Source organism: Schistocerca nitens, chromosome 11, assembly GCF_023898315.1.
Source record: "Schistocerca nitens isolate TAMUIC-IGC-003100 chromosome 11, iqSchNite1.1, whole genome shotgun sequence".
Taxonomy (NCBI): domain Eukaryota; kingdom Metazoa; phylum Arthropoda; class Insecta; order Orthoptera; family Acrididae; genus Schistocerca; species Schistocerca nitens.
In genome coordinates, this window is record NC_064624.1 from 40,214,438 (window position 1) to 40,242,273 (window position 27,836).

The 27,836-nt window shown below is 39.7% G+C and overlaps 1 protein-coding gene across 1 annotated transcript in view; it reads right to left on the reverse strand.

Moving 5' to 3' along the window:
- Nucleotides 1-27,836, reverse strand: part of LOC126213020 (zinc finger protein 83-like) — a 96,148-nt gene that overhangs the window by 59,278 nt on the left and 9,034 nt on the right. The window contains exons 3-5 of the mRNA XM_049940579.1: nt 18,385-18,447; nt 9,563-9,655; nt 8,557-8,637 (exon numbers count right to left, since the gene is read on the reverse strand). Coding sequence (XP_049796536.1) covers nt 8,557-8,637; nt 9,563-9,655; nt 18,385-18,447 — 237 coding nt within the window. The remainder of the gene's footprint in view (nt 1-8,556; nt 8,638-9,562; nt 9,656-18,384; nt 18,448-27,836) is intronic.

Sequence of the window (27,836 nt, forward strand, 5' to 3'; positions counted from 1 at the left end):
TTGTGATGGCGGGGCAGGAGGGGGACTGTGTTAACAAGCTTGTTAAGCTCTACAGCTCATGTTCATTGCATCGGTGCACTGCTGCTGCCAGTTGAATCATGTTGCCAGATAGTTATAGGTTTCCCACAGCATTGAATATATGGCCTTCTTTAAGCCTGGCAGGAATTTTAAATCAAACACTGGACATTTTAAAATTAATTTTGAGTATAAGACACACCTGAATGATGTAAGAATTTTTTTTAAGAAAAAAGTGTGTCATAGTCCATAAAACATTGTATGGTTTTATTCTGTATAAAATATAAAGTCAAATTGGTGATGTTTCCTTGTGAGTGACACACTTTAGGTCTCAGTGACCTGCCCTTCTTTCCTAACCTTCCTGTATCTGTTACTAACTCTTTCCAGATGAAGGAAATAATAATTCCAAAAGCTAGGGAAGTTCCTTGTACCTTTGTGTGCATGTATTGTCAGTACTAGCTATTTAAACTCCTGAAGGTAAGTGAAGACCAGCCATTTTGTCTGACAAATTTGTAGTTTTGAGCCAATCCAAAATGTGAAAACGAGAGTAAAATATAATTTTCTGAACCTTATCTGTGTTTTTGCATCAAGGTTTATCTGTAGTATCTATTTTCCTGTCTGAAGAGCAAAAATGTAAATAATTTTCCCACATCTATTTTTTGAAAGTTAGAAGTAGAGGTTACAATGATATAAAGAATCTTTGTCTTCACATTACATACCTGATGTAATGATCAGTATGACACTTCCTGTGTGCTGATTTGAACTGCGTAGACCATGTTACAAAATACATTTTGTTTGATTACAGTGTTACAGGCATTTTAAGTTTAAATTCATCATGGTTGCTGCCAGATATGGAACTAAAAATACTGATTAAGTTGTGATATCCAAAGAAGAATTTAACATCAAGGATTCTTACTACACAGAAGGTAGGTCAGGAAGAATGTTTAAATTTTTTGTTAGGTAACTTTAACCTAAACAATTTAAAAAAGATGTGCTGTAAAGCAAAGAATTTATGGTGGAATTATTTTGTGGATGAAACAATAAAAGTTTCATTTACTGAATAATTTACATAGTAATACATCTGTATATGAAGGCTGGAGCATTGTTACACATTATTATTACTAGCTTTCTGTTAAAGATAATGGATAGTAAATTTGAGAGAGAGAGAGAGAGAGAGAGAGAGAGAGAGAGATTTTGCAAAACTGTAAGCAAATCAATTACAATTGGTTCAGTGTAGAGAAAAAGACAAGCAAATATCACAAGACTCCAGAAGAAAGGGAAGAGAACAATTTCGCAAATGTCGAGATTTAAAATAAAGGTAAAGAGGAAAAAGAGTTGTGAAGAGTATGTACAAGTAATGTAAATGCACAACCACTCATGTCACTGGAGTGTAACCATCAGAACCCTATTTACGTTCATACTAATCCCCATAAACTTTAGGAAAAGCAGTGAAAAGATTGAAATAACTACATCCAGAGAGCCCAACATGGAAATAAGCAGTAACAAACAAATTAATTGTTCCAGTGGAACAATTTCCATAATGTTTAAGCACACATTACCAACACGAAATGGATAACAAGGTTTGAGAAAAAAAGAAGCAAACAGTTGAATTTTTTTACAACAGAGATGACAATATGTCAAGCACCAGACAGATTATTTAAAGATCAGAATACAAAGATGCACAGAGTTTTGCAAAAAACACTACATGGTATTTTCAGCTCAGGGAGCTTATAAGCAATTTTAGGCAGATACAGAAATGGGACAAATAAAAAATACTTTCATTTATTACACATTTTGTTTGTTTTGAATACACCTCAATGCATGTATGAAGGTATCATGCCAACTCTTATTATCTGGTGAATGCACTGAAAAGAGCATTTTTTTATGAGGTAAGGAGTTACTGGAACATGTAGTCTACCGATAATTCATGTGTACTACGAACTCGTGTATAAAGTGTAAAAACTGTAACTCCTAAACTTCACTCCACATTAAAGAATGAAGTCGACTGACAAACAAGTAAAATGGAAAAAAATGGATTGATGTTGACAGGCAACAAAAATATGCAGAAGTTAATGGTAGCATCACTGACATAGTGTCAGAAATTTATAAGGAAATTTTATATTTAATATTTCACTGCTTCATAGAAAACTCACAATCTGCTGAATTGGGGATATGTGCAAAATGGAGTTCTCAAATCTGGAGATCTACAGACTGACTTTGTAGATAGTGTGTCTATGATTAACGAAGACCAAAGTCAAAGTGCTCATTCATAACATGAATAAGTACAGGCTTTGCAGGTTGTGCCTGGATGCTGCAGGAACATTTTATCATGCCATCATCACTAATGAGATCTAACACATGAAACAGTTTCTGTTGCTGTGTTCTCATATAAATAATACCTGATGTAAATAAGAAGATCTCACATATAAAAAAAAAAAATTGACAATTCGTTGAGATGGCTGTACTACTTCAATATTTGAAAAAAAAAAAAAAAGAAAAAGAAGAAGAAGAATAAGAAGAAGAAGAAGAAGAAGAAAAGAAAAGGTACACATTATACAGTTTGTGTTCAAAAGTATTTAAAGTGGAATTGGACTATTATTCTTTGCTGCGTGACATGGTAAAGTCGTCATGGATGCTATTTGTGGTACAATGAGGAGAGGAGTGTGGTACCAGATGAAACACAGAAAATGGTATGCTGGGTGAGCTGCAGATTTTTGTAAATGGCACAAACTCAGATTCAAGTAAAAACCATATTTTATGGTACTGGAAGATGGTTTCTGGACAACTGAGTGAGCGTAACTCGCATTCAGGTCAAACGTTTTTGCTCATATTAAAAACTATTATTATTTTTTACCTTAAGCTATCATAATATTGTTGTCACAACAACCCTGAAGCTTGAAAAAACCAAACATCTTCTCGTAACTCAGGATGCAACCCATCAAAGATGTGCTTGGTATTCAGAGGTGGAAAATGATTCTTGCGGGGATCAAATGCTGCAAACGAAGACATAATAGCAACAGATGCTGTCATGAATGTGCATATTGATCTGATAAATCCTGGACTGTTTGTCATTGTAGAAATTTTAAATGAGAGAGGTATAAAACAATTTCGAAGGCATCTCTGAAAAATGCAGAACCTATAGTAATGTTTTTAAAACCCATTCCAAAGGCTACAATTTTTTCACAAAATACAAAAATGACAGCACTTTTTGTTAGAACTGAACAAATTTGAACATTAATAAATTAACCAATGATCATTTAAAAAGCATCAGATATTCCTTATGTCTTTAGAATTGGGACCTATGACTGTGTTGCAAGATGAATATATATATATATATATATATATATATATATATATTTAAAAAAGAAGAAAATGTAATATAATGAAAACCCGAAAGACTCGTGTATTTGAATCTTATGATTTATTTATAGTTTTAATTTTTTGAGTATCAAAAATTGCATTATGAATAATGCTATTTGTGTGAGCTGTGTATAGAATCTATGGTGTCCCAAATGCAATTAGTTTTTTACTTTTATCTTCAAGATTTCAAGTTTTAGATTCAATTATTGCATGCCTAATTTAACATATTCCTTATGTATTTGGATTTTAAAGGAAGGGTGCAATTCAAATAATTTCTGATTTAAACATAATTTTAAGAAATTATTTCAGAAGCTATCTTTAATTCCACACGGCCAATTGTGTGAACCCATTATCAATCATTTAGAAAAGGAACTGTTACTATAACAATGAATGAAACTCACTTTTCAAACATGTGATTGCCCAAGAGAAAACTTGGAATCGCTCTTTCCTCAGCTGAATTGTACTTTCGATTCAACTAACATTTAATGAGTAACTATACTCTTGTATTCCATTAAGAAATATTTGTATCTCTATCCACTGCAACTACCAGGCCTACTGATCATACAACAAAATCAAATTATTTCCAACATCAATTGGTGGATATTTAGTAGTTCAGTCATTTCTACAATGAAGTAAACAAATTTAGTTGATAACCTACAAAATATTTCAATGCACCCTATGGGTTGTTCATTAAAATTATTTTAACCGATACATCACAACAAGAGTAATTAGCTTTTATGTTGGTTAACTGTCACAACACAGCTGACCCAAACACTACTCCTCAAATATTATGAGAATCAATAGTGGACAGATTACATTAACCTCTCAACAGAGCCACATCATTTTACAACAACAAATTAAGAATGTTCTGACATTTACTCAGCCATAACCTTACTTGTAGATCAGAATTGTTTTGAGAAAATATTAAATTCTTTATAAACTTGACAACTAAAGACAATATGATTCATCATTCAAGATTTAACACACATCCATTGAGTTAACCGTGTTGCAAAAGATATGTACAATACCAATCCATGTTTGCAACATCTGTATTCAAACACTGGGCTTAACAGACCACGTTTTGTTTTGAACATTATACATACTGGTTAGACAGTGATGAAAGGAAACACAGTTTACCAATAAAATGAAAAAAGGTAAGGCATATGTACCCAGTTCCAGCAATTATTTGGTTGGTATATGGTTCATGGCATATTTACCTAACTGTAATATATAACAGATACAAATAAGAGACTTAAATAATCAACAAAATGTTCTCCTTCACTATTTACAGCAGTCCCCCAATGCTGGGATGACTTTTTCATTCTGTAACTGTACAAGTCACATAGAAGTGGAGAAAACTTATTGGCATCACATTAAAGCCTTATCCTTCCTTTACTCAGGGAAACTACAAGTGTTGTCATTTTAAATGAATTACACTTACAAGAACTGAATCTTAGCTTAGCAACAATAAACTGGGTCATAGTGATAAATGATACCTTGGGAGGAAAACTGAATACAGAATGGGGAAACAATACATATGATGTCCCACAGGACTGACCTACATAAATGTTGTGCTAAAGCCATTGGAGATGCTTTCAAAATCTGCAATGCTTGCTGATAATTAGTACACTGATAATGGCCAAACACATTCATACTAGAAACAGCCAGGAGAATAATGGAACATACTTGCAACTGGTTTACAGGCAACAGCACAAAAATTCAACCTTTATACTTACAAAAACATACATCATGCAATTCCAAACAAATTCAAATGACTTACTGATACAAGTAGATATCAATGACAGACACTGGATGAGGTTCCAAGAGTTAAGTTCTTAGGCATTCAGATCGATAATAAATTAAGGAGGCACCAGCATGAGAATGAGATAACCAAAAAGCTCATCTCTCTCTGCCCTGCAATTAATGAATGTTCCTCCAGAGTGTCTACATGCAGAAATGCTTCCCAGCACGCTTTCTCTCAGTCCTAGCCTATAGGATAATCTTATAGGACATGGCAGCAATGAACAAATTAGTATTTATCCTATACAAGCTTGTAGTAGGAATGTGATGTGAACACTTTGCATCTACATGTCACTATGGAACTCCCTATTGCCTTTCACAAATAACATTAATATTTTATTTATTTCTATTTGGCTTTCCCAGAAGATAATTCCAAAAACAAGTGAAAACTCCAAAAGATGCCATTGAAATTGCCTGTAGGTGAGAAATGCTGAGGGGATCAACTTGACAATTTTACCAATTTGTGGATCCCATTTCAATTGAAACCCAAGCAGACACCAAGGAATTGGATGCAGTATGTTTCATTTAGTGTGTGACCAGTAGTGTCTACTACTTCTAGTAGCAGGCCATTTCTGATTGCTTTTCCATCTTATAAAATGAGTCTTCAAAGGATGACTTGAACTGGTAGCTTCAACATTAATAAGGCTAAAGTGCTGTGCAATATGGGGCAGGAAGTTTGTTGTTGGTAGTGATCAGGAGTTATTACTAAATGTAAGTAATGTGATGAACAGTTTGATGAGATTATCACTGAACTGAATCTGAAGAGGAGCAAATTCTGTAACAAATTGAAGAAAGTTGATAATATTAGAAAACACATAGATGGTCAAAAAACCGAAGAGATGGGAAATTATCAGAAATATAATTTTTCATACGGATGGTATACCACTGCATTGGAACCAGCATTGACCAGCTAAAGGGTCTGCAGACCTGACCATGAAATTTGCTTCATCTCACATTATGGTATCTTTTTTATTGGTGGGTGTCAGTGAGAGGCTCCACCTATGTGTACCAATAACACTGGATGAACTATGATGCTACTTGGGAACAGCATTGAGTTTCCTAAACTGACATGCTTGAAAATGCATGGATCAAGTCTATTGTCTGGATGCTCAAATGTGTAGAAAAGGATTTTGATATTTGTGATCAGTAAATGACGAATCTGGTCCTAAACATAGCTGTGAAAAGTATCTTAATGTTGTATGTGCACACACACACAAAATGTGAGCAACGTGAAAATCATATGGTTCCTTTGGAAATAAAGGCTTTGCAGGCATGTATAGAAATAAAAATCTGACCCCAATTCTGTACCTTTGTAATAAATAAAGTTATAGTCTTGTGAAATCTGATGATTTTAAACATCCTTGAGGAATTGCTTATACAGGTATAACTTCTTTCAGTGAAATATGATGATCTTAATTTGTCTTGATGGGTTGCACCTATTATTGAATGTTTCACAATGTTTTTCAGAAAATTAAATTTGCTTTCAACACTGTAATCTCTGCCCTGGCTAGAGATATGGTGTGAATGTTATTCATTTATTCATTCTTTAATTTACACATTGCATTCCATAACTGAAGACGTGGATGCATGTGGGGTGAGCCACACTGCATATCTTAAGGCAGAAGCTCCCACAGGGATTTATCTCTGTGAAGTGTAGTGACAACCAGCTGTTTGTGACTAGTGCTAATCTACTTGCACGGCTAATTAAGGGAACTAGTAATAGATTATTTTGTATGTATGTAAATGTACATTTACTACTATGAAACATATTGTTGCTCCTACTACACTGGTCAGCTACTTATTTTACCTAGAATTTCCACATACATCTATACTCCGCTATCCACTTAATGGCACATCGCAAAGGGTACCCCATAACCCTGCTGGTGATTTCCGTTCCCATTCCACTCACAAATATGAGTGAAAAAGACTGTATATGTGCCTCTCAATCAGCCCTGACTTCTCAAATTTCACCTTCATAGTCCTTATGTGCTGTGTAAGTTTGAAACAACAAAATCGTTCACCAGTCAGCTTCAAATGGCAGTTCTCTAAATTTGCTCAATAGTGTCTCTAGAAAGAACATCACCTTCCCTCTGGGAATTCTCATTTGAGTTTCTGAAGGATCTCCGTTACACTTGTGTGTTGTTTGAACCTACCAGTAACAGATGTAGCAGCTTGGCACGGAACTGCTTCTCCAACAAAGTATTAATTTGCTATCTTGCTAACTTGCTCTAGCTTCTCATGCAATTATCTAATAAAATTCCCAATTCCACAATTACTACAGAATCTTGCTGGCCATGTGCCAGTATCAAAATGGTCAGCCCTGTTTTTCTGCATCATTATCAGCTCTTGCATTTTATGCTCCCGAGACCACAAAGGTTGCATGTCCACTCTAGCTGACAGAGCTAAGATATTTACTGCACAGCTGCATGTACTACTCAGCATCACTGTTATGTTCACACATCATATTCGTAGATCTCTCAGGTGTCTATCACTGTTTAATCTAAGTTATTTATTTTCAAAGTAACAAGTGGGGTACATCAGTGATTTCAGTGCCAACCACATGACATGGTATTCCAGACCACACAATCAGCAACACACTGTTCTTCACACTTGCTATGGGAACAGCACTCCATGCAGCGGACACTATCCCTGAACCTCTGGCCCTGGTGCCATGGAGACATCTTGTTGGACCTGTGATCTCTTGGGCTGCATATGAAGGCCAGTATGGCCTTTTGTATTTTCATGGTAAGTGGTCACCAACTACAATCCAGCCACTTTGACAACTACAGCTATGCCCTAGGACACCCTACAGAAAATTTTATAAGTAATACAACAGGTACCACAGAAGCTGCCACAATATGTACAGATTGTGGCCAACATATCGGGGCTGATCTAGAACCCACAAATTTCATCTCTGTTTTTCAAATCCCAAAAAAATTTTAGGGCAAACTCAAGAATAACTATGATTCACACAAAAGATAAGAACAACCAGTGTTCTTTTGAATTCTATTTATCAGAAGTTGTTGAAAATAGGAATATTTCTCACATCACCTACACTATTAGAACTCACACTTCATCTAAATGTGAATTTCGCGACCATCACAGACAACCATTATACAATGTAGTTGATAACAACAAGGGCTACTGAGAACAGGATTATACCAGCCACTAATCCCCTTCCACTTCTATTTAAAACAGTCAGAATGTAAGAGGTGATATGAAAGTCAAGTGCAGGAGTACAAGAATACTCTACAATTACGAACAGCAACAAATTCCAGAGAACTGACAATCTGTGACAATTCCACTGCAATGCATCTTTTACTCTACACACTTAACAAAAGACTTGAATACATGCAATACATCAGAGATGTAAATACTTACAGTATTCTCAGTTATATTTAATTCAGGATCCTCCTTGATAAAATCAGTGGACAAAGATATTCCCAATGGATCTTCAACCGACTGAAAGAAGAACACAATCTGTGAATTATAACTGCTTGCTATCTTCTGTGTGTATATGACAGCTCTCAATATTCTTTTCTCATTAGTATCATCCAACTTTGCAGAGATTCTTATCAATTGGGAAGAGAGAGTGACAGAATGCATCCAAATCAGTTCTATTGCCCCTGATTTTGCTATCAGCCATTGTGTAGTACTTATTTGGCATACTTTCACTTTCTATTTCTGTCACATAATCCACTCCGATTTCAGAGGCACTATGGCCTACTCTATTGGATGGTTGTACTCCCATATACAAATCTCATATACGTGTGTGGCAACATTTCAAAATTAAACTCAGATAATATAAAGATGCAAATAATCTTCCAACAGTAAACCCATAAACAAGAGGAATTTTTGGCCATTAATCAAATGAATGTGGCATTCCACACATTATCATCAAAATTACCCAAATTTAATGTTATTTACACAGCTTCTTGCCATATCACCATGTATTTTCAGTGCCTGCTCTTTAGGGAACAATGCAAATTTATGTCATGTGTACTGGAGGAAAATCATAAGGAATTCCACAGCAGGATTTCAGTAATGATGTAAATACTACAGTGAATAGTGACTGGGAACTCTAGAATATACATCCATCACATGTCATAGTTCCACATATGTTACATCACTGTGACACAGAGATGTAACAAGATTAACAATTACTTCCAAGAGGAAGTCTTCCTTGTTCCGTTTACACCAACTATGTACTTAAGGCATTCATTACATAGAATCACAATAAAAAATTAATGAAAGAGTAATGGTTCATAAAGATATGCTTGTTACAAGTGCTGTTAAAATACTATTGGTAATACCCTACAAATAACACATCTAACTAGAGTTTCTTACTACACTTCCTGCACAATACAGTGCTTGTGTGAAAACTTACATTATGCTCAGATCCAGCAGCATGGTGTTTCAGATCGGGGTCTTGCTTTACGCAAACACTAGGGTCGCCAGCCTTTAATGGGTCTTCAAGAAACTGAAAAAAATCAAGAAAGTGACGTATCAGGGCATCTGTCTCTTGTTCCTACATGGCACTGTCATACAGGAGGAGAGAGGGGGGCGAGACAGGGTGGTTGGTGGTGGTGCGTGGGGGCGGGGCAGGGAGACAGGGCGCGGGGGCAGGGAGACAGGGCGTGGGGGCAGGGAGACAGGGCGCGGGGGCAGGGAGACAGGGCGCGGGGGCAGGGAGACAGGGCGCGGGGGCAGGGAGACAGGGCGCGGGGGAGAGAGGGTGGGGGTAGAGAAGGGGAAGAAAAGGGGAGTTTCTTATCAATCTATTTACACTAAGTGACATGCACATAACATATCCAGTCAGCAAAATCTTACAAGACCATATCTTGGGCGTTGGGCAATGGCAAAAGCAAAATTAGTTTCGACGTTCATCATAATGCAATCATAATGATGATGCTATGACATATAAGAAAGTAACTTTTTATTCCAACACTGGACCATGTTAAGACTGGCATGAGAGAGCATTTTGTTGAAGAAAATATTTATCATTTTAAATTCAACATCCTTTTCCCATCACAATTACTGGAACATGCTGCTAATGATCTTGCGCACAAACTAAATCAGTGCTTAACCGAACTACTTTATTTTCAAGAAGACTCACACTTTGTGATTAAAAAGAGACTAATGGGACAGTCTCTTCAATACAAGCAATGAGCATAAATGCCCTTAATGATTGTGTTTTTGTTATGCAAGCATTATCTCTCTATCCTATATCTGACCATCCTACTTTGCACACGCTGTACAAAATATTTGTCTACCTGCATCTATTGCAGCAGTAGAAAGAAGTTTTTCAACACTGCAGTGTACAATGACATGGCTGAGGTCAACAGTGAAGGAGGATTGACTTAATGGCTTAGCTCTGTTGGACACTCACCCTGACATTGCTTGTCGTGCTGACAATGTAATTAACCAATTTGTCAGGAAGAGTAGGTGCATAGAATTCATCATTTAAAGTACAGAACCACAACTCTAACTTTTTTATATCATGTATATGTGTATAATCAGTTTAAATAAAACTTTCTTACACTTTCCATATGACTTCGTTAGCTTTTATTACAGTAAAAGTAAAGGTAGCTCAAGATATCTTTAGTGAGCCCTCCTTGAGGTTTTTCTGTATCTGCCACTGTCTCATATGAGATATGGTGTAAGTTCTATTGGCCAGCTGTGAACTGAGGCTCGTGAGCAACAATAAAATCTGTTGGTTGGGCTCAGAGGACATCCTAGGCTCACTTTTTGGCTGTTGGCTGAAGAGGCAATGAACATTTGTAAGTGAGGCAAGAGAACAACTTTTAATTTGTAGAGTCAAGCTGTGGATGAACTACTATCACCTAATTTTGAGCAGAGTTTAAGACTCAGATCAGACCTTTCATTAGTTTTGTGACCTCCACTACATATTCTCTGGAAAATGGTAGAGTCCCTATGTAGCAACAATGAGTAAGTTTCAGAGATGTAATCTCACATTTACAAAACTGTAATGCATGGATTCGTGCAGTCTATTACAGAGTTGTATTTTGTTTGTTTTGAATGGCCAGCAACTGCTTGTCTCAGAGCCTCAAACTGCAGTATGTGACACCAGCAGAGCACAGTAGGGGATGCATAATTACCTACTGAAAGGTAAGCATATTTCATTCAAACCAGTAGAACATACAAGGTATCGGTAGTCAATCACTTAATGCTCCCTGTATGCACTGTTGCCCCTTTCAGATGCATTGATGAAGCTGCACAATGAGTGAGTGTTGACCATAATGGCACAGTGAGAGGAGGAATATCACACTGGCTGAATGTTTGTCCCCATTGTTGTGGGTTGATCCCAGCAAGCAAAATTATACCATATTGTGACAATTGTTTTTACCAAGAAATGATCACAAACAGGGAATGCTGATATTACACATTCATGTCCACAACGATGGACAAATGATTGCAGTAAGGAAAACGTTCAGATTGTTGGAACAGGATGTGACGATACATCCACATATCCGAAAGACTGGACACCACATATATAATTAAGGTGATGTCATCCAATGATCCTTTCAGTGTAGATGCACACCACACTAACTCTTACAGGAACCAGTGAGACACCATGTGTAAGGAGGATCATGAGCAAGTGCACTGCATCAGTGGTGAGTAAGTTCAGAATTTGGGTCTGACAGGAAGCATGCTAGAGTAGACCATGCAGATGTGATGACCACTGTGTCCAGATGGCATAGTCGTCACTGCAACTGCCCAGTCCAAATGAGACTTGGGTTCAATTCCTGGTCCAGCACAAATTTTCAATCATCCCCATTGATGTAAATTAATGCCCACAGACAACTAATGTCTCTACTTCCTTTGTCCCTGAGTCATTGTGGCTGCAGGATCAAAATGCTGTCTGTCCCCTTGGACATGTCCTAAAGAACAGACAACACTAGCATATTTGACACGTTGAGATTAGATATGAATAAAAATTTATTTTGCAGTGATAGTGATTCCTTCCATTTATGTTTAACCAAAAATATGTAACTTTACCTCGGGCTAACTTTCATGACCTCCTTTAGTCAACAATCCCTGCTCCTTGAATGAAGCATTATTGAGCAGCCAAAATCTGCCTGAAATAACACCCATAGCACTCAAAATCAATTAGCATGTATGCATTAGGTTACCGTTACTTGAAACAAAGGTGAATCCCGTACATTACTTGACTGCTAACAATACCCTGATTTAATCAGGGTTGTTTCAGAATCAAGTTACACATGAAGGGCTTATTTCAATAGTGGTACAAGTCCATTTTTGTTCATCTTGAGATACAGAGTCCTAAAGTTAAATGAATGCTGAAAAATCTGCAGTTGGGATACCACAAATATATTCAAGCATATGGCTTCTTGCTAGACATGAACCTTTCTTTCTCTTTGTTTGGATAATTAATTTAGAAGCATTATAGCAGAAAAGTGGAGGTAATGGACTTGTACCACTATTGAAATAAGCCCTTCATATGTATCTCTCTCTCTCTCTCTCTCTCTCTCTCTCTCTCTCTCTCTCTCGTTTTATGATTACATTCCTTCCATGCTTTTGTAGTAAAGAGGTGCAATCCCATATTTTAGTAACTTTAAAATGTATTCATGGTCTGCTGCACAGATCTTAATTCTTTTGAATGAAAAGCTACACTGTGCAATAATGCATTAGCCTCCACTGGTGAAACATCAGAACAATAGAAAGCTACATACATAGCTTTCCTGTGTGTTTTACTGTTAATTCTTGAATAGTAGTACTGGAATGGATATAATGTGTGCACACTGTGTGCAGATGGAGGAGCTGGCCTCAGTTCACCAACAGCTGAAGATGCGTTTTGCCATATTCAGCAGCATTCAGGCTGCTGCCTATTGTAGTAGTGGGGGCCGAGAATCTGGCTCATCACATAGGATGCCTAAGGTGCCACCTATTTTGCCCACTGGCTCTGTTGTCAAGACACCTTGTGGTGTACCCAATGTGGCTGAGTTGTCCTCACCAAATGGTGAGGGATGGGTCGTAACAGTTTGAGGCAGAGAGTGATGTGGAGGCTGCCTCACCCATTGACCCTGTGAGTGGACTGGGAGGTGTTCATTCATCAGGGTCCAGACAGGCCCAAGTGGAGAGAAGTTTTCTAGTTAATCAGGACCTCCAACGTCAAACTTATTATGGAGCTCCTTAGGGAAATGGCATCCAGGACTGGAAATGAATCCTATGTGTACTGAATATGTCTGCCATGGAGCCTCATCTGAGATTTGGAAAATGTCCTGCCTGTGGCTACGAAACACACAGGGTGTGGCTGTCTACAAGTTGTGGCTGATGTTGGTGCCAATGATACCCATCGTTTGGGTTCTGAGGCCACCTTCAGTTTATATTGAAAGGTAGCACAAATGGCGAAGAGCCCTTGTGTCACACATGAGTGCATGCAGCACACACAGTTTGTATCAGCATTCCCAGAATTGATTCAAGTCCTTTGGTTTGGCATGAGTGGCGGGTCTCAACCAAAGGCTTCATTGATTCTCTGACTGCCCAAACTGCAGACTGCTGGAAATGCATTATGAGGTGGAGAATTGTAGAAATACTTGATGAGTCAGTGGTGCACTACACAAAGCAAGCATTTTTTAGGCTAGGCAGTTGTTTGAGGTCCTCTGATGAATGCACGCTAGTCAGACTGCATACAAAGTAAAGACCATACTACCATCAACATGTTAACAGTAAATTCTTGATGTATTTGTAGTTCCTGAATGTAATGCCCTCCAAGAAAGTTGTCATGTTCAAAATACGCTTGGACCAAAGCTGGCTAAAACATTGAGCAGAAACCCTTGAAATATTTAGCAAGCCATGGAATGTACACCGAAAAGACAGATGACACACCTGTGGGATGGTAGCATCAGAAGAGTGGAGGGGAGACGAAGGGCAAGAATGAATATGGGTGAAACTTGTGCAATAAATGAAAGCGCATGCTATTGGTGGTAACCCCCAAACAGTAGTGAAAGTTGGATTCTCAGACTCAATAATATTCTTATATTGCCAACATATATAACTATACTTAAAATACTTTTTGTCACAAATAAGTAGGCAGTTATGCAAACATTCATTTTCATTCCATATGTTTTGTGGATTAGCTATGACTGTTGGACACCATCACAAGAGAAGGTACTTGTATAGTTTACAATGTGGTAAAGGCAGGTACATCACACCTATCCATTTGTACAATTCAGTTCTAACGTATCTTACTGTTTTCACGTAATTTAAGGCATAAAGTAATGACTAACTGCATAGCAGAAGTACTAAGTAATTGAAAGGCACATCAACTTTGCTAGCTTTCCCACAGATACTGCTTCAGAACTATGGTCTCATTTTACAGGCTGACTACATTGTGGCAGCACTATGGAGAAGCAGAGTAAACAGTTTCACATGACCAGTAATTATGGGATCCATTTCCATTCTTGCAGATGAATTGATTTTTTTTTCAAGAGCCATCATACAGGATCACAAAATCATTCAAGAAGATTTTTGCACCAACTAGGTATGTCTGTAGTTTTGCACGTATTTCCTGTGACTTTTCTTACAAACTGGAATGACCTTTGCCTGTTTCTATACATGTGCAAACCACTGTTCCATAAATGAACAATTCAGATGGCAGAAAGGTGTCAGTTCAGCACCATTTTTTGTGTAACTGAATCTGCTAACTACACTTTATGGTCATGTGACCTCTGGTGTGTTCATCATCTACTTTTGGAGTGCATTCCATATGGAATTATAAGGATTATAGCTCTGGACTTTACTGCTAAATGCTTCTGCCTTATTCTAGTACTTGGTGGCTCAATGGGTAATAGTGACACTACAAATCCAAAGGTCCTTGATCATTGAACAGCAGGTACTTTGTAACTAGTTGGGTAAATCAGTTCAGATGTGGAAAGAGGGTAACAGCACATGGTAGTCAGTAGGACTGTGTGTAGTGGAGAACTCCGGTGTTTAAAACCTCCAGGCTGATGACAGCTTTACCTCTAGTTTATATTTATGTTTAGCTTTCTGTCATGTATTCTCTTCATGACACAAGCAGATGACTGATCCTTGGCTCTGTCACATATGCCAGTTAACAACTTATTAGCCTTACAAATGGGCTTTCCAAATGTATAAAGCTTGAGAATGCATTTCACATGGAATCTGCAGCTTGATTATCTTCTTTCTGGCTGCTGTGCATGTACGTTTGCATTAAAACTGTGCAAACCACCAAACGGTGCATCGTGGATGGCATCTATTACCACAGCAACAACAATTACTACTACTAGGCACTTCTATGGTGTTCTATATGTAGTGTCCCTTACAAATGAACCACAGTTTTCCAAATACAAAAAAGTTGATCATTCCCCATCCTACTCCCATCCTTATGTGCTTGTTCTACTTCATATCACTTTGCAATGTTATGGTTCAAATGGCTCTGAGCACTATGGGACTTAACTTCTGAGGTCATCAGTCCCCTAGAACTTAGAACTACTTAAACCTAACTAACCCAAGGACATCACACATATCCATGCCCAAGGCAGGATTCGAACCTGCAACTGTAGCGGTTGCACGGTTCCAGACTGTAGCGCCTAGAACCGCTCGGCCATTCCGGCCGGCCCCTGCAATGTTATACCTAAACATTTTATTGACCAGACTGTCAATCTGTAGAGTACTGATGTTGTATTCTAACATTATGGGATTGTTTTTCCTACTCATCTGCAGTTACTTGAATATTTCTGCATCTGCCATTCATCACACCACATAAAAAGTTTGTCCAAGTCATTTTGTATCCTCGTAGTCACTTAGTGATGATCCTTCCGCACAAACAATGCCATTAGCAAACAGGCACAGAATGCTGTTCATCAGATCATTTCATATATAAATATGGCACCATTCTCTGTGGCACTATTGATGATACTCTTGTCTCTGAAAAAACAGTTGCTGTTGAGATCAAAGTACTGGCCTCTGTTACTTGAGAGGTCTTTGCATCATTCATATATCGGGGAACCTATTCCATATGCTCATACCTCTATTTACAGTATGGAGTGGTGCACTGTTCAAATGCTTTCTGGAAATATAGGAATGTGGAATCTAGCCTGTTGCCCATCATCCATGGTTCACAGTATGTAATTTGATAGAAGATCAAGATGAGTATTGCACAAAATCAATGCTGATTTGTGGATAAAAACTTTTCTGTCTTAAAGAAATTAATTATATTTGAACTGAGGATACGTTCGGGAACTCTGGAGCAAATAATCGTTATGATATTGTTCTGTAATTTTGCAGGTACATTCTTTTACCATTCCTATATACAGAAGCCACCTGAACTTTTTCCCAGCTGCCTGAGTCTTTGCACTAGGCGAGAGATTTCAAATAAATGCAAGCTAAGTATGAGGAAAATGCTGTAGAGTACTCTCTGGACAAATGATTTGTGATTCTGTTTGGACATGGCAACTATTATGTTTTCTACTCTTCCAGTTGCTTCTCTACTCCAGGGATCCTATTACTATGTTCCTAATACAGGAGTCTGTGTGACAGTAAAACAACAATATGTTGGTATGATCCTCCTGCACAAACTTGATAACTAAATACAGAGAGAGGTTAGTGACCACCTTCTGCTTTCCTCCAAAGCCACACCAGACTGGTCAATGACTGCCTGGATAGAAGTATTTGACCAGAAATGTCTCATGTTCTCTGTAAAATCTGTTGCTCATGTATGATGGTGGTAGTTGTATGCTTCACGCATAGATCTTTTTACAGACAGAAAAATTTCCATTAGCACTTGCCAGTCACCAGTGTGCATACTTTTTTGAACTGAGTGTACAACAGTCTGCTTCCTCAGTGTTTTCCGAATTCTGACATTAAACCACAGTGGGTCTTTCCTGTCTGTTGCTCACCACATACTTATTCAGCATGTGATTTACAGTCCATTTAGTGTTTGTCCATCTTCCTCTATGTAAATCATATTGGAAGTAAATGACATTCTCATTGTTTAAATGGGATGTTAACAACTACTTACCCACTCTTTCTAGCAAATCTATTCACCTAGCCCTCTTAAAGGATTCATTAACTTCATTTACCATCCAGAATGAGATTTTCACTCTGCAGCAGAGTGTGCACTGATAAAACTTCCTGGCAGATTAAAACTGTGTGCCGGACCGAGACTCGAACTCAGGACCTTTGCCTTTCGCGGGCAAATGCTCTACCATCTGAACTACCCAAGCACCACTCACGCCCTGTCCTCACAGCTTTACTTCTGCCAGTACTTTGTCTCCTACCTTCCAAGCTTTACAGAACCTCTCCTGCGAACCTTGCAGAAGTAAAGCTGCGAGGACGGGACGTGAGTCGTGCTTGGGTAGCTCAGATGGTAGAGCACTTGCCCGTGAAAGGCAAAGGTCCCGAGTTCAAGTGTCAGTCCGGCACCCAGTTTTAATCTGCCAGGAAGTTTCATTTACCACTGCTGCTGTGCTGGCATCATGATCACTAGCCCCTCTCTGTACTAATACCATCTGTAAGGACGAGCCTGTTTATAGTTGCAGTATTTCAACTATTTCAATGTTGTGTGGGCTGTTAAACTAGCAGCTTACAACAGCTTTCAGAAAACTGTTCTAAGGTACTTCACAAGACTGCCTGTCCATACCACTTGCAATGTATGCACAGACATCTTAGTCTCTACTCAGTAGGTTAGGATCACCTACTTTTTCTGCACTACTTTGTGTAGATTTTTCTTGAATGATTCTGTAACTGTCACAGCAGTATCACATGGCGAATAAAAACATCCAATGCTGGAGTTCACATACACGGAACCATTAAGGGAACTACTCATTAAAACAGGAACTCACAGCTTGAGTCTTGGGACTTGGTACCAATTTTCATATAACTTCATCAATGCTATCTCATTTAATTTTTATTTGTACTTATAATGTAAAGAAGCAATTCTACAAACTCACAAGCTAAACTACTTCACCTGCTCAAAGATAATGTTTAAATCCATATGAGTAAAGTGTAACAAAATATTCTATTTTACCGGTTTCCTCGCTTCCAACCTGGAGCATACTGTAATACTGTAACCCTTGTTATCTTTACCCTAAAGTAAAAACAGGACTGCTAAAGTGAATACACACACAATTGATTACCATCTCATTATTTTCACCACAGCTCAACAAGATTACTTCCATGTAGTCATATAAATTCTAAAATTACCTCTTTATTCACACCCTCCTCCAACTCTTCTTTTACATTCATGCTGCATGCATAATCTTGGGCCTGTGGCAAAAATAACAAACTGTAATAAGTACTTTTAAGCAGTCACAGTCCTCCCATATTATATAAAATGTATCACATAGATAAACCCCAACCATCACACTACTTTATAACTAAATAGTAGTTATTGTTAAATGTTCTCTTTAGAGTTCAAAATTCTGAGTGACGAGTTCACTATGGTATACTTCAATGGGAGGCAGCAAAAAATTGTAAGACTGATTAATGACAACGCCTTTGACAATTCATTATGATCTTTCATTTCAGCCTTCTCCCTATGCTATTGTTTTCAATCACATTTTCTAGCTTCATTATCTACATATGCGTATAATGGTAGTGTAATGAAGTAAAATAACACAGCTACTACCTGAAACAATGACTTCAATGTTGTTCATAAAGTCAATGTTGTTCATATCAAATTACAATACAGTTTACACCAACTGTGTGGGGGAGCAGAAACTGGACTGTCAAGTGCCACATCAACCATACTACTTTTATGATCAGAATAATAAAATATCTAGAACAGTTACACTGTTGCACTGAATGCTTATTTATGATAAAATTATTGAACGCACACACCCTACGTTGGCACACTACTTAATACTATTCTAACTTCATGAATTCCTTTTGGTGGGACAAGCACGTTTCCAACAGAACAAAAAGAGAGAGTAGGCTACAGGCTACACCAGTCCTATTCTGTGGATCTGAACTATGGGTTTTACTTGCTGATCTCAAAACAAGACTGGAAAGATTATTTATGGAACAGTACCAGCATATCAAGACTGAAACACCCATAATGTCAAAGGAAGTGCTGGAATGAGAACAAATGAAACAGTGATAGCATAGGAAGAAAATCATTAAACTGATATTGGGATCTGTTGAGGATGTTGGATAATTAGCAGCCAAAGAATAATTTTTTATTGGAAATCATCGTACTGATAGAAACAAAGTAGACCACTTAACTTTCAGAAAGTGTATATCGACAAAATAATGAAGCAAAATGGTGTACGCAAAGAAGATGCCTTGAAGAGAGATGCTGGGCAAAAGATAGAAAGAATACAGCAACATCTTATTAATTGATCTTTGTTTTAATTAACTGCCTACAATAATAATAATATACTAGTACAAATAATGATCATTACGATTTTTATTATTATTACTATCTGAGGCATGATGGGCTACCTCTTTGAATTCCCATCCTGCACTTGGTGATGTCACTTCTTTGGCTTGGAGCTCGGGGCGCCATGGGGCACAATAAGAGCCATGCAGGGTACATCGACAGTATTTGCCATTCAGCCACAATTGACAGAATGGAGTGACTAATAGCCCTTCAAAAGTTCTGTCAAGTTAATAATTGCAGGCACAGGTGTTAATGAAAGACAGTACATTGGTGTGGTCTTGGCTATCTGTATTTGCTATTTGATCTTCTCTGTGGAAGTCACATTATGCAACAAGCTTTCTCATCTGAAAAACTGCCCGATTTCAGTTGTGTTGCATGACTTAATACCTTGTGGCATTGCCTTGGAAGGGGTTAGGGTAGTGTCTAGCAACTAGACAAGCTTGTTATTGTTATTCAATTCCCCATGTTCAGCAGTGGATTCGATGATTTGGTAATCCTGAATACTGTTTTAAGTGTGACCATGTTTAGCCTTAGACAGAGTTTTTGATGAGAATCATCTGATGAGTCCATTGATCTACCCAACTATCGTGGCCGTGCAGTTGTATTAAGTGAGAATGACAGTGGAATTTAGATGCTCCTTAGTCTGCTCCAGTTTTCTACTGTTGTGGCACACTTTGATTGTTTTGGACTTGGACTTAGGGCATGCTTATCATGCTGTGGCTGTTAACATTGCCTCTGTATATCAGCCTCAGGGAATTCACCACTGCCAGCTACTGATAGGCTGCCTTCACTCAAGTTACGTAAATCACTATTCGAAATTTGTACTAAAATTTTGTACATTTTGATTTTTGGGGGTTTGTTGGGTCGAGTGCCTTTCTTGTACATACTGTCGAGCACTGTTAGAATGGTCACATGCTGATCATCTCTATGTGAATCACACGTCACATTCAGATGTCATCCAGACTTGTGAAAACATAGCCTGTTGGTAAGTAACAGGCACATTTGACGCTTAGAGACTGGAACAAGCAAAAGTGTGTAAAACCATCAAGTGTTACTGAGCTCTGAATGTTTTTTGTGTTCGTTCACTGGCCATTTGTGAGGTAGAGAGTGAAAGAAATTTATTCCGTCTCAGGGTGAGTTACTGCTTACCAGATTTAATTGTTCAAGTGTTTGTTATTTTAAAGTTGTCATGAAGTGAGCTTTTCTCACCTGTTATTTATTTACTGCTACAATTAGGTTCTGACTGCTAATTACTGGATTTCCTTTTTAAAGGGTGTTCTTGAGCTGCTATGCTTGCACATTCACATACTGAATCACTTAGGGATTTTCTACAGTACGCCTTCATAGAATTTTCACTGTGTCTGAAGCCAGTTATATCGATCTGTGCACACTCATTCTCTTGTTAATTACTTACCTGCTCACTGGTGCAAGATTTAAAGAGACTTGCTCTGTCTGTCTGCCTGAAGGTAGCTCTAGAAATCAGTGCACCTGTTTACTTTATTAAATTATCTAGATGCACTTGGAGGTGTATTTTAAGAATTTCCTTTTTCTCGGGGTCCCGAGGCAGCTATGAATTGCTCTGTCTTCCAGTATAGCTATTCAGTTTTAACCTTTGAGATGAGTTATGCTTCTATGTTGTCTTAAAGAGCCATCTGTTTCCAGATAATTACACTCCTGGAAATTGAAATAAGAACACCGCGAATTCATTGTCCCAGGAAGGGGAAACTTTATTGACACATTCCTGGGGTCAGATACATCACACGATCACACTGACAGAACCACAGGCACATAGACACAGGCAACAGAGCATGCACAATGTCGGCACTAGTACAGTGTATATCCACCTTTCGCAGCAATCCAGGCTGCTATTCTCCCATGGAGACGATCGTAGAGATGCTGGATGTAGTCCTGTAGAACGGCTTGCCATGCCATTTCCACCTGGCGCCTCAGTTGGACCAGCGTTCGTGCTGGACGTGCAGACCGCGTGAGACGACGCTTCATCCAGTCCCAAACATGCTCAATGGGGGACAGATCCAGAGATCTTGCTGGCCAGGGTAGTTGACTTACACCTTTTAGAGCACGTTGGGTGGCACGGGATACATGCGGACGTGCATTGTCCTGATGGAACAGCAAGTTCCCTTGCTGGTCTAGGAATGGTAGAACGATGGGTTCGATGACGGTTTGGATGTACCGTGCACTATTCAGTGTCCCCTCGACGATCACCAGTGGTGTACGGCCAGTGTAGGAGATCGCTCCCCACACCATGATGCCGGGTGTTGGCCCTGTGTGCCTCGGTCGTATGCAGTCCTGATTGTGGCGCTCACCTGCACGGCGCCAAACACGCATACGACCATCATTGGCACCAAGGCAGAAGCGACTCTCATCGCTGAAGACGACACGTCTCCATTCGTCCCTCCATTCACGCCTGTCGCGACACCACTGGAGGCGGGCTGCACGATGTTGGGGGCGTGAGCGGAAGACGGCCTAACGGTGTGCGGGACCGTAGCCCAGCTTCATGGAGACGGTTGCGAATGGTCCTCGCCGATACCCCAGGAGCAACAGTGTCCCTAATTTGCTGGGAAGTGGCGGTGCGGTCCCCTACGGCACTGCGTAGGATCCTACGGTCTTGGCGTGCATCCGTGCGTCGCTGCGGTCCGGTCCCAGGTCGACAGGCACGTGCACCTTCCGCCGACCACTGGCGACATCATTGATGTACTGTGGAGACCTCACGCCCCACGTGTTGAGCAATTCGGCGGTACGTCCACCCGGCCTCCCGCATGCCCACTATACGCCCTCGCTCAAAGTCCGTCAACTGCACATACGGTTCACGTCCACGCTGTCGCGGCATGCTACCAGTGTTAAAGACTGCGATGGAGCTCCGTATGCCACGGCAAACTGGCTGACACTGACGGCGGCGGTGCACAAATGCTGCGCAGCTAGCGCCATTCGACGGCCAACACTGCGGTTCCTGGTGTGTCCGCTGTGCCGTGCGTGTGATCATTGCTTGTACAGCCCTCTCGCAGTGTCCGGAGCAAGTATGGTGGGTCTGACACACCGGTGTCAATGTGTTCTTTTTTCCATTTCCAGGAGTGTATTTGTTCATATGTTGAAGCATTTTCTCATTTGCGGTTTGTGAAGATGGAAATTTTGAATCTAAAAGCTAAGGACTGGTGGCAGACAAAGATTTAGTCGTTAACTATTGCCTTATTTAAATTGTCACTAAACTAAAGTGTGTAATGTCTTAAATTTGAAAGTTCGGAGTGGTGTTTGTAATCCTGCTAATGTATCTGACTTTAGTTATTTTTGTTAAACAAAAACATTTTAATAAACAATGGAGACTCATGTGAGCCCCAATCCATCCAGTCCTTCCACTTAATTTCCCCTTTTCCTGCTGGATGTTTGGTTGGTAACAGAGTATGGTTATTTTCCTGGAAGTAAAGGGGGAAGGTGTCATACTGTCATTTACCATGAGGTGTGTGTTTGCAAGTATCCACTGCGGAACATGGGGTCCCACAACTGTCCCAGTTTGTCCTCATTGAAAAATCAACAGTTTATCTACGAATTAAAAGTTTGTCAGCTTCCATGTAAGGGCGGGTGCCCAACTTGTGGACGACCCCTTGGTCATTAGTACCAAGTGCACCATGGAGGTATATGTTGCACTAGCTGCCTGAGCTCTGGCCATGACAATCTTGTCAGAATGTAGTGTGTTTAGAAAGTAGTCAGCCCCATCATAAGCAAATACATATAATTCAGGCACAATTGATCCATTGGGATAATCACTTGTGTGCGGTATTGCACAATGTAATCTCGATTCTGAGCAGATTACATTAGCTCTGCAGTTACACGGACAGCTGCCTTTATTTAGACAAATTAGGAGCAATAGGTGGTGAACAAGATTCTCCCACCGACATATAACTGCTGGAAGTAGTAGGAATGCTACGGACACCTTTAAAGACCTCAGGAGATTTCATTTGGGAAATTACCATACCAAATAATGTGATTGCTGCAAGCTATAACGGAACTTACAATGTAGAATTTAAAGACAGGTAAAATCCATCATATGGATCATGGTCAAATGTTTTCAATCGAATTTTACATGAAAGTGCAACATCAAGGGAGTTGTAAAAATCAGTTATTGGCCTGAAATTGTCACCTCGTATTAAGAGGCTACTCAGGCATAAACATTTTTGGCTATTGCAGTTTCCTCATGAACCTTTTCCTAGGTTCATAGATGAATGCATATGACCATTCCATACCTGGAATTGCAAGTCACAGAGATACAAATACTCAATAATATATTACAGAAAATGCGACCACAGGACTGTTCATGGATTACCTTCACTAATAAATGCACATCTTTTACTGAATTAGAGACTTTGGTGTCCGCTATTGAAGTCTGAGTTTCGCAGACCAGCAGTGATGGGGATTGAGATTCCAAGCAATTTAAAAGGGGACCACCCATAAGGAAAAAGTGTAGGATGTGTTTCCAGTGTAACAAAGAGGGGCATTTTGTATGGCGATGTCTCGTTACATGGAAGGAGAATCAAACAGCTGACATCACACAGAATGGAAGAGGCACGGTAATGTTCTACTGCCTAAGGGCTGGATCTGTGCCAAGTCCGAGGTACGCCCTCCTCAACTCTGGTAGTTCAGTTTCTCGTTTAGATTATCTGTGGCATTTGAAGTTCCGCCATACCTGTGAATTGCCTTGTTTGCATCCGTCCTCCCAATGTTGAGCTCTCACTGGGCACATGTTGCCTCTGGTTGGCTAAACTGAGTATTGGAAAATTTTCTTGGTCTGTGAAGTGGATAGTAACTAAAAATCTTTCAGTGAACTTAATTTTGCAGTGTGTTTTTGTAAGTGGTAGTGGGTTTGTGCTAGTTTGTCAAGGCAGGGTTGTTTATTTTAAATTTAACCCAGCTGAAACATTCACATTGTGCTCCTGTCACGTTGCCACAGGAATTCATAGTGTGTTACCGCAATGTTTGCCATTTCAGCTCAGTCACCTTCATCCAGTACAGGTGATGCTGGTACTGGAAGTTTTTGATCGGTTACCACAGATCTTAACTAACAGACTGGACATCACTGATAAAATCCAGTACAAGATTAGCCTTACAGATGACATTCCAGAGAGGTTTTCTCCATCAAGGATGATATGTATATGTACTTTGATTAATAATGTGTTGTTCAATGCGGTCATCAGGCCCTGAACTTCAGCCTATGCTTCTACCATATTCTCAGTATCTATGGGCAGCAGTGGGGTGTTTCATCCTGTTGTGGGTTATTGTGCAGTTAATGAGAACGTAGTTTTGGAATCTGTGCCACTTCCCAATCTGCATAATTCTTTTACTTGGTTCAGTCAGGCTCAGTATTTTGCTGTCCTGGATCTCAATCTCACATATTATCAGATCATGTTAACAGAGGATTCCAAGTATATTACTGCCTGCTGTACAGATTGGAACCTCCACAATTTTAACAGGGTGCCCTTTGGTTTTTCAATGGGAGTTACCATTACGTCTTGCCTTCTAGATTGTGTTTTTGGTGATTTCACATTCAAGTGTCTCTCTAATTACCTAGACGGCATGATTGTTTACAGTTCTAGTCTGTCTGAAAACCTGCAACATCTTGAGGCAGTTCTGGTTTACCAGAGGGAGGTGGGACTTACTGTAAAACCATCTAAAATGACACTGGCACATAGGTTTCATCCTTGGGACATCTTAGTTTCACTGATTGGATTGAAATTGACCAGGAGCATACTAGTGATTTGCGAAAATTCCAAGCTCCTAGAAATAAGAAAGCTGTGGCACGGTTCATAGGCATGACAAATTTTTTTCGAAAGTCTGTGCCCAATTTTATTAAATTAGTGGGGTGCCTTAACGATTTAAGAAATTTCATATGGGATGAAAGTCATCCAGAATCTTCTGAAGCCATTAAGGTGGTACTTAGTAACCCACTAGTATTAGCCATACCCAATTTTGAGCTCATGTTCTTCTTGCAGATGGACACCTAATTCTTCTGGAGTAGAAAGTGGTAGCTGTCCTCCTGCAGGAACAGAATGGCAGGGGAGGCGTTGCGTGTTGATGTTCAATAGCAATGCACCTTGGGAACTTTCACCTGCAGATATGAAATATTCTATGTATGAATGGGAAGACTTGGCGGTTCTGCTTGCCCTTAAGAAATTCAGATTTTATTTTGAACACAAGGAATTTTGTTTAGAGACTGACAATGAAGCTCTTAGTTAGGTTTTGGCTCATTATTTCCATACTACCCTCTTAGGCATTTATAAAACTGTTGTCAAGATCAGACGACACATCACCTGGTCCTCCCTGTATAAGCAAGCCTGGAGGTTGGTGGGGTCAAGATCACTCAACATGTCACCTGGTCCTCCCTGAATAAGGCTGTCCAGAGGTTGGTGGAGGAGTGTGAGAGCCGTAAGGGAGCTGAGCCCAACTTGAATTCCCTCAAGTGGCTTTTAGAGTCTACCCATTAGGAATGCCTGATGGATTAACTTTGTATGGATTATATAGGTCCACTTCATCAAGTGTGTGTGTGTGTATTAGGCACCTACTAGTTATCATGGATGACTTTTCTCGTTTTTTTTGACACATGCCGAGCAGAGAAATGACCATCCTGGCAGCTGGCCAGCATTTGTTATAAATTTTTTCTGTTTCCAGGCCACCGAGGATGCTTGATAGCTTTTGTTTCCCAGCTATTTGTGAGGTTCTGCTTTGACAATGGAATTAAAGATGTGACCACAAATCCTTTTACCAGCATACTTCGCTGACCAGGTGAACTGCAAGTTGAAGGCTGTGCTTATCTTCCACAACAAGGCTCAGACAACGTGGCTCAATTTTGTCTTTAACACTGCACAACCCAAGTCCCTGGAGGCTGCTCCAGCATCCCTTATGTTAGCACATCCAGTCAATTTTCCTCTTGTCAACCTGTAGTCAATCAATGATTTGCTTCAAGAACAAGTCACCCTAGCAGTAACACAGCACAACTGGAGCCAGGCTAGACCTAATACCAAAATTGCCTGTCACAGGTTATCCATCTGTTACAGTCAGGGGCTAAACGGTTCATTGGAAAGGCTGGGGACACAGTGTTAGTCCGAAACCCTAATATTGCTGAAAAGGGGGAGTTAGGGTTCGATAGCAAGCTAGCTCCTCAGTTGTTGGGACCCTGTTAGATTGTCAGGGTGGTGAGCTCAGCAAACCTCCTGGTTCTGAATTTATAGATGAGTAAAGCCTCACACATGCACATTATTCATATCAAGGAGAGGGATATGTAAAGGGCTCCTTAATGGTGGGGAAGGGGGATTTTGGTTTGGTGGAGGAGGCTGAACCACAGTGGGCTCCCTCTTCGAATTTGAGCCCCATGTGCCTGGCAGATGTCACTTCTCACAGCTCAGAGCTCGTGGCACCAGTGGGCATTGTGGAGCAACAATGGGTGTAGAGGAACAGCAGTGGATCTCACGGGCAGTTGGTGTCTTGAAGCTGGACTGTAGGGTGAACCACGCAGGGCTCGTGGGCAGCTGTACTGTTTAGCCGAACTTTATGTGGCAGTATCATTATACCATCACAATCATTACAATAAAACAATCTTTTTTCAATAATGGTAACTGCCATAGGCTGATCAGCCCAAGATTATCATCACTCATCTAAAAGCTGGTATGTACACCTCTGGCACAGACAACAGTAGGGAGACATAGTGGCACGGAAGCAATGAGGCCTTCATAGATCACTGGAGGAAGTTGGAACCATATTTATACAATCAGGCCACCTCATTCCCATAAATTCTGGAAGGGGGGATGATCTCTGATGTTATGTTAAATCACATCCCAGATCTATTCGACCAGGTTCAGGGCTGGCGAGTTGGGTGGCCAACACATCAATTGGAACTCACCACTGTGTTCCTGAAACCACTCTATCACACTCATGGCCTTGTGAAATGGTGCATTGTTTTCATGAAAAATGCCACACTCAATGCAAATACTTTCAGAAAAGACTTCCTGACACTTAAATGTACACTCAATGGGAAACATGATCATCATGAAGGAGTGGACCTAACATGAACCATGGACCGTGGCACTTGTAGGGAGGCTTGCGTGCCTCAGCGATACAGATAGTCTTTCCGTACGTGCAACCCCAACGGAGGGGTATCTGTTGTGGGGCCAGACAAACATGTGGTCCCTTAAGAGGAGCAGCAGTCTTTTCAGTAGTTGCAGGGGCGACAGTCAGGATGAATGACTGATCTGGTCTTGTAACATTAACCAAA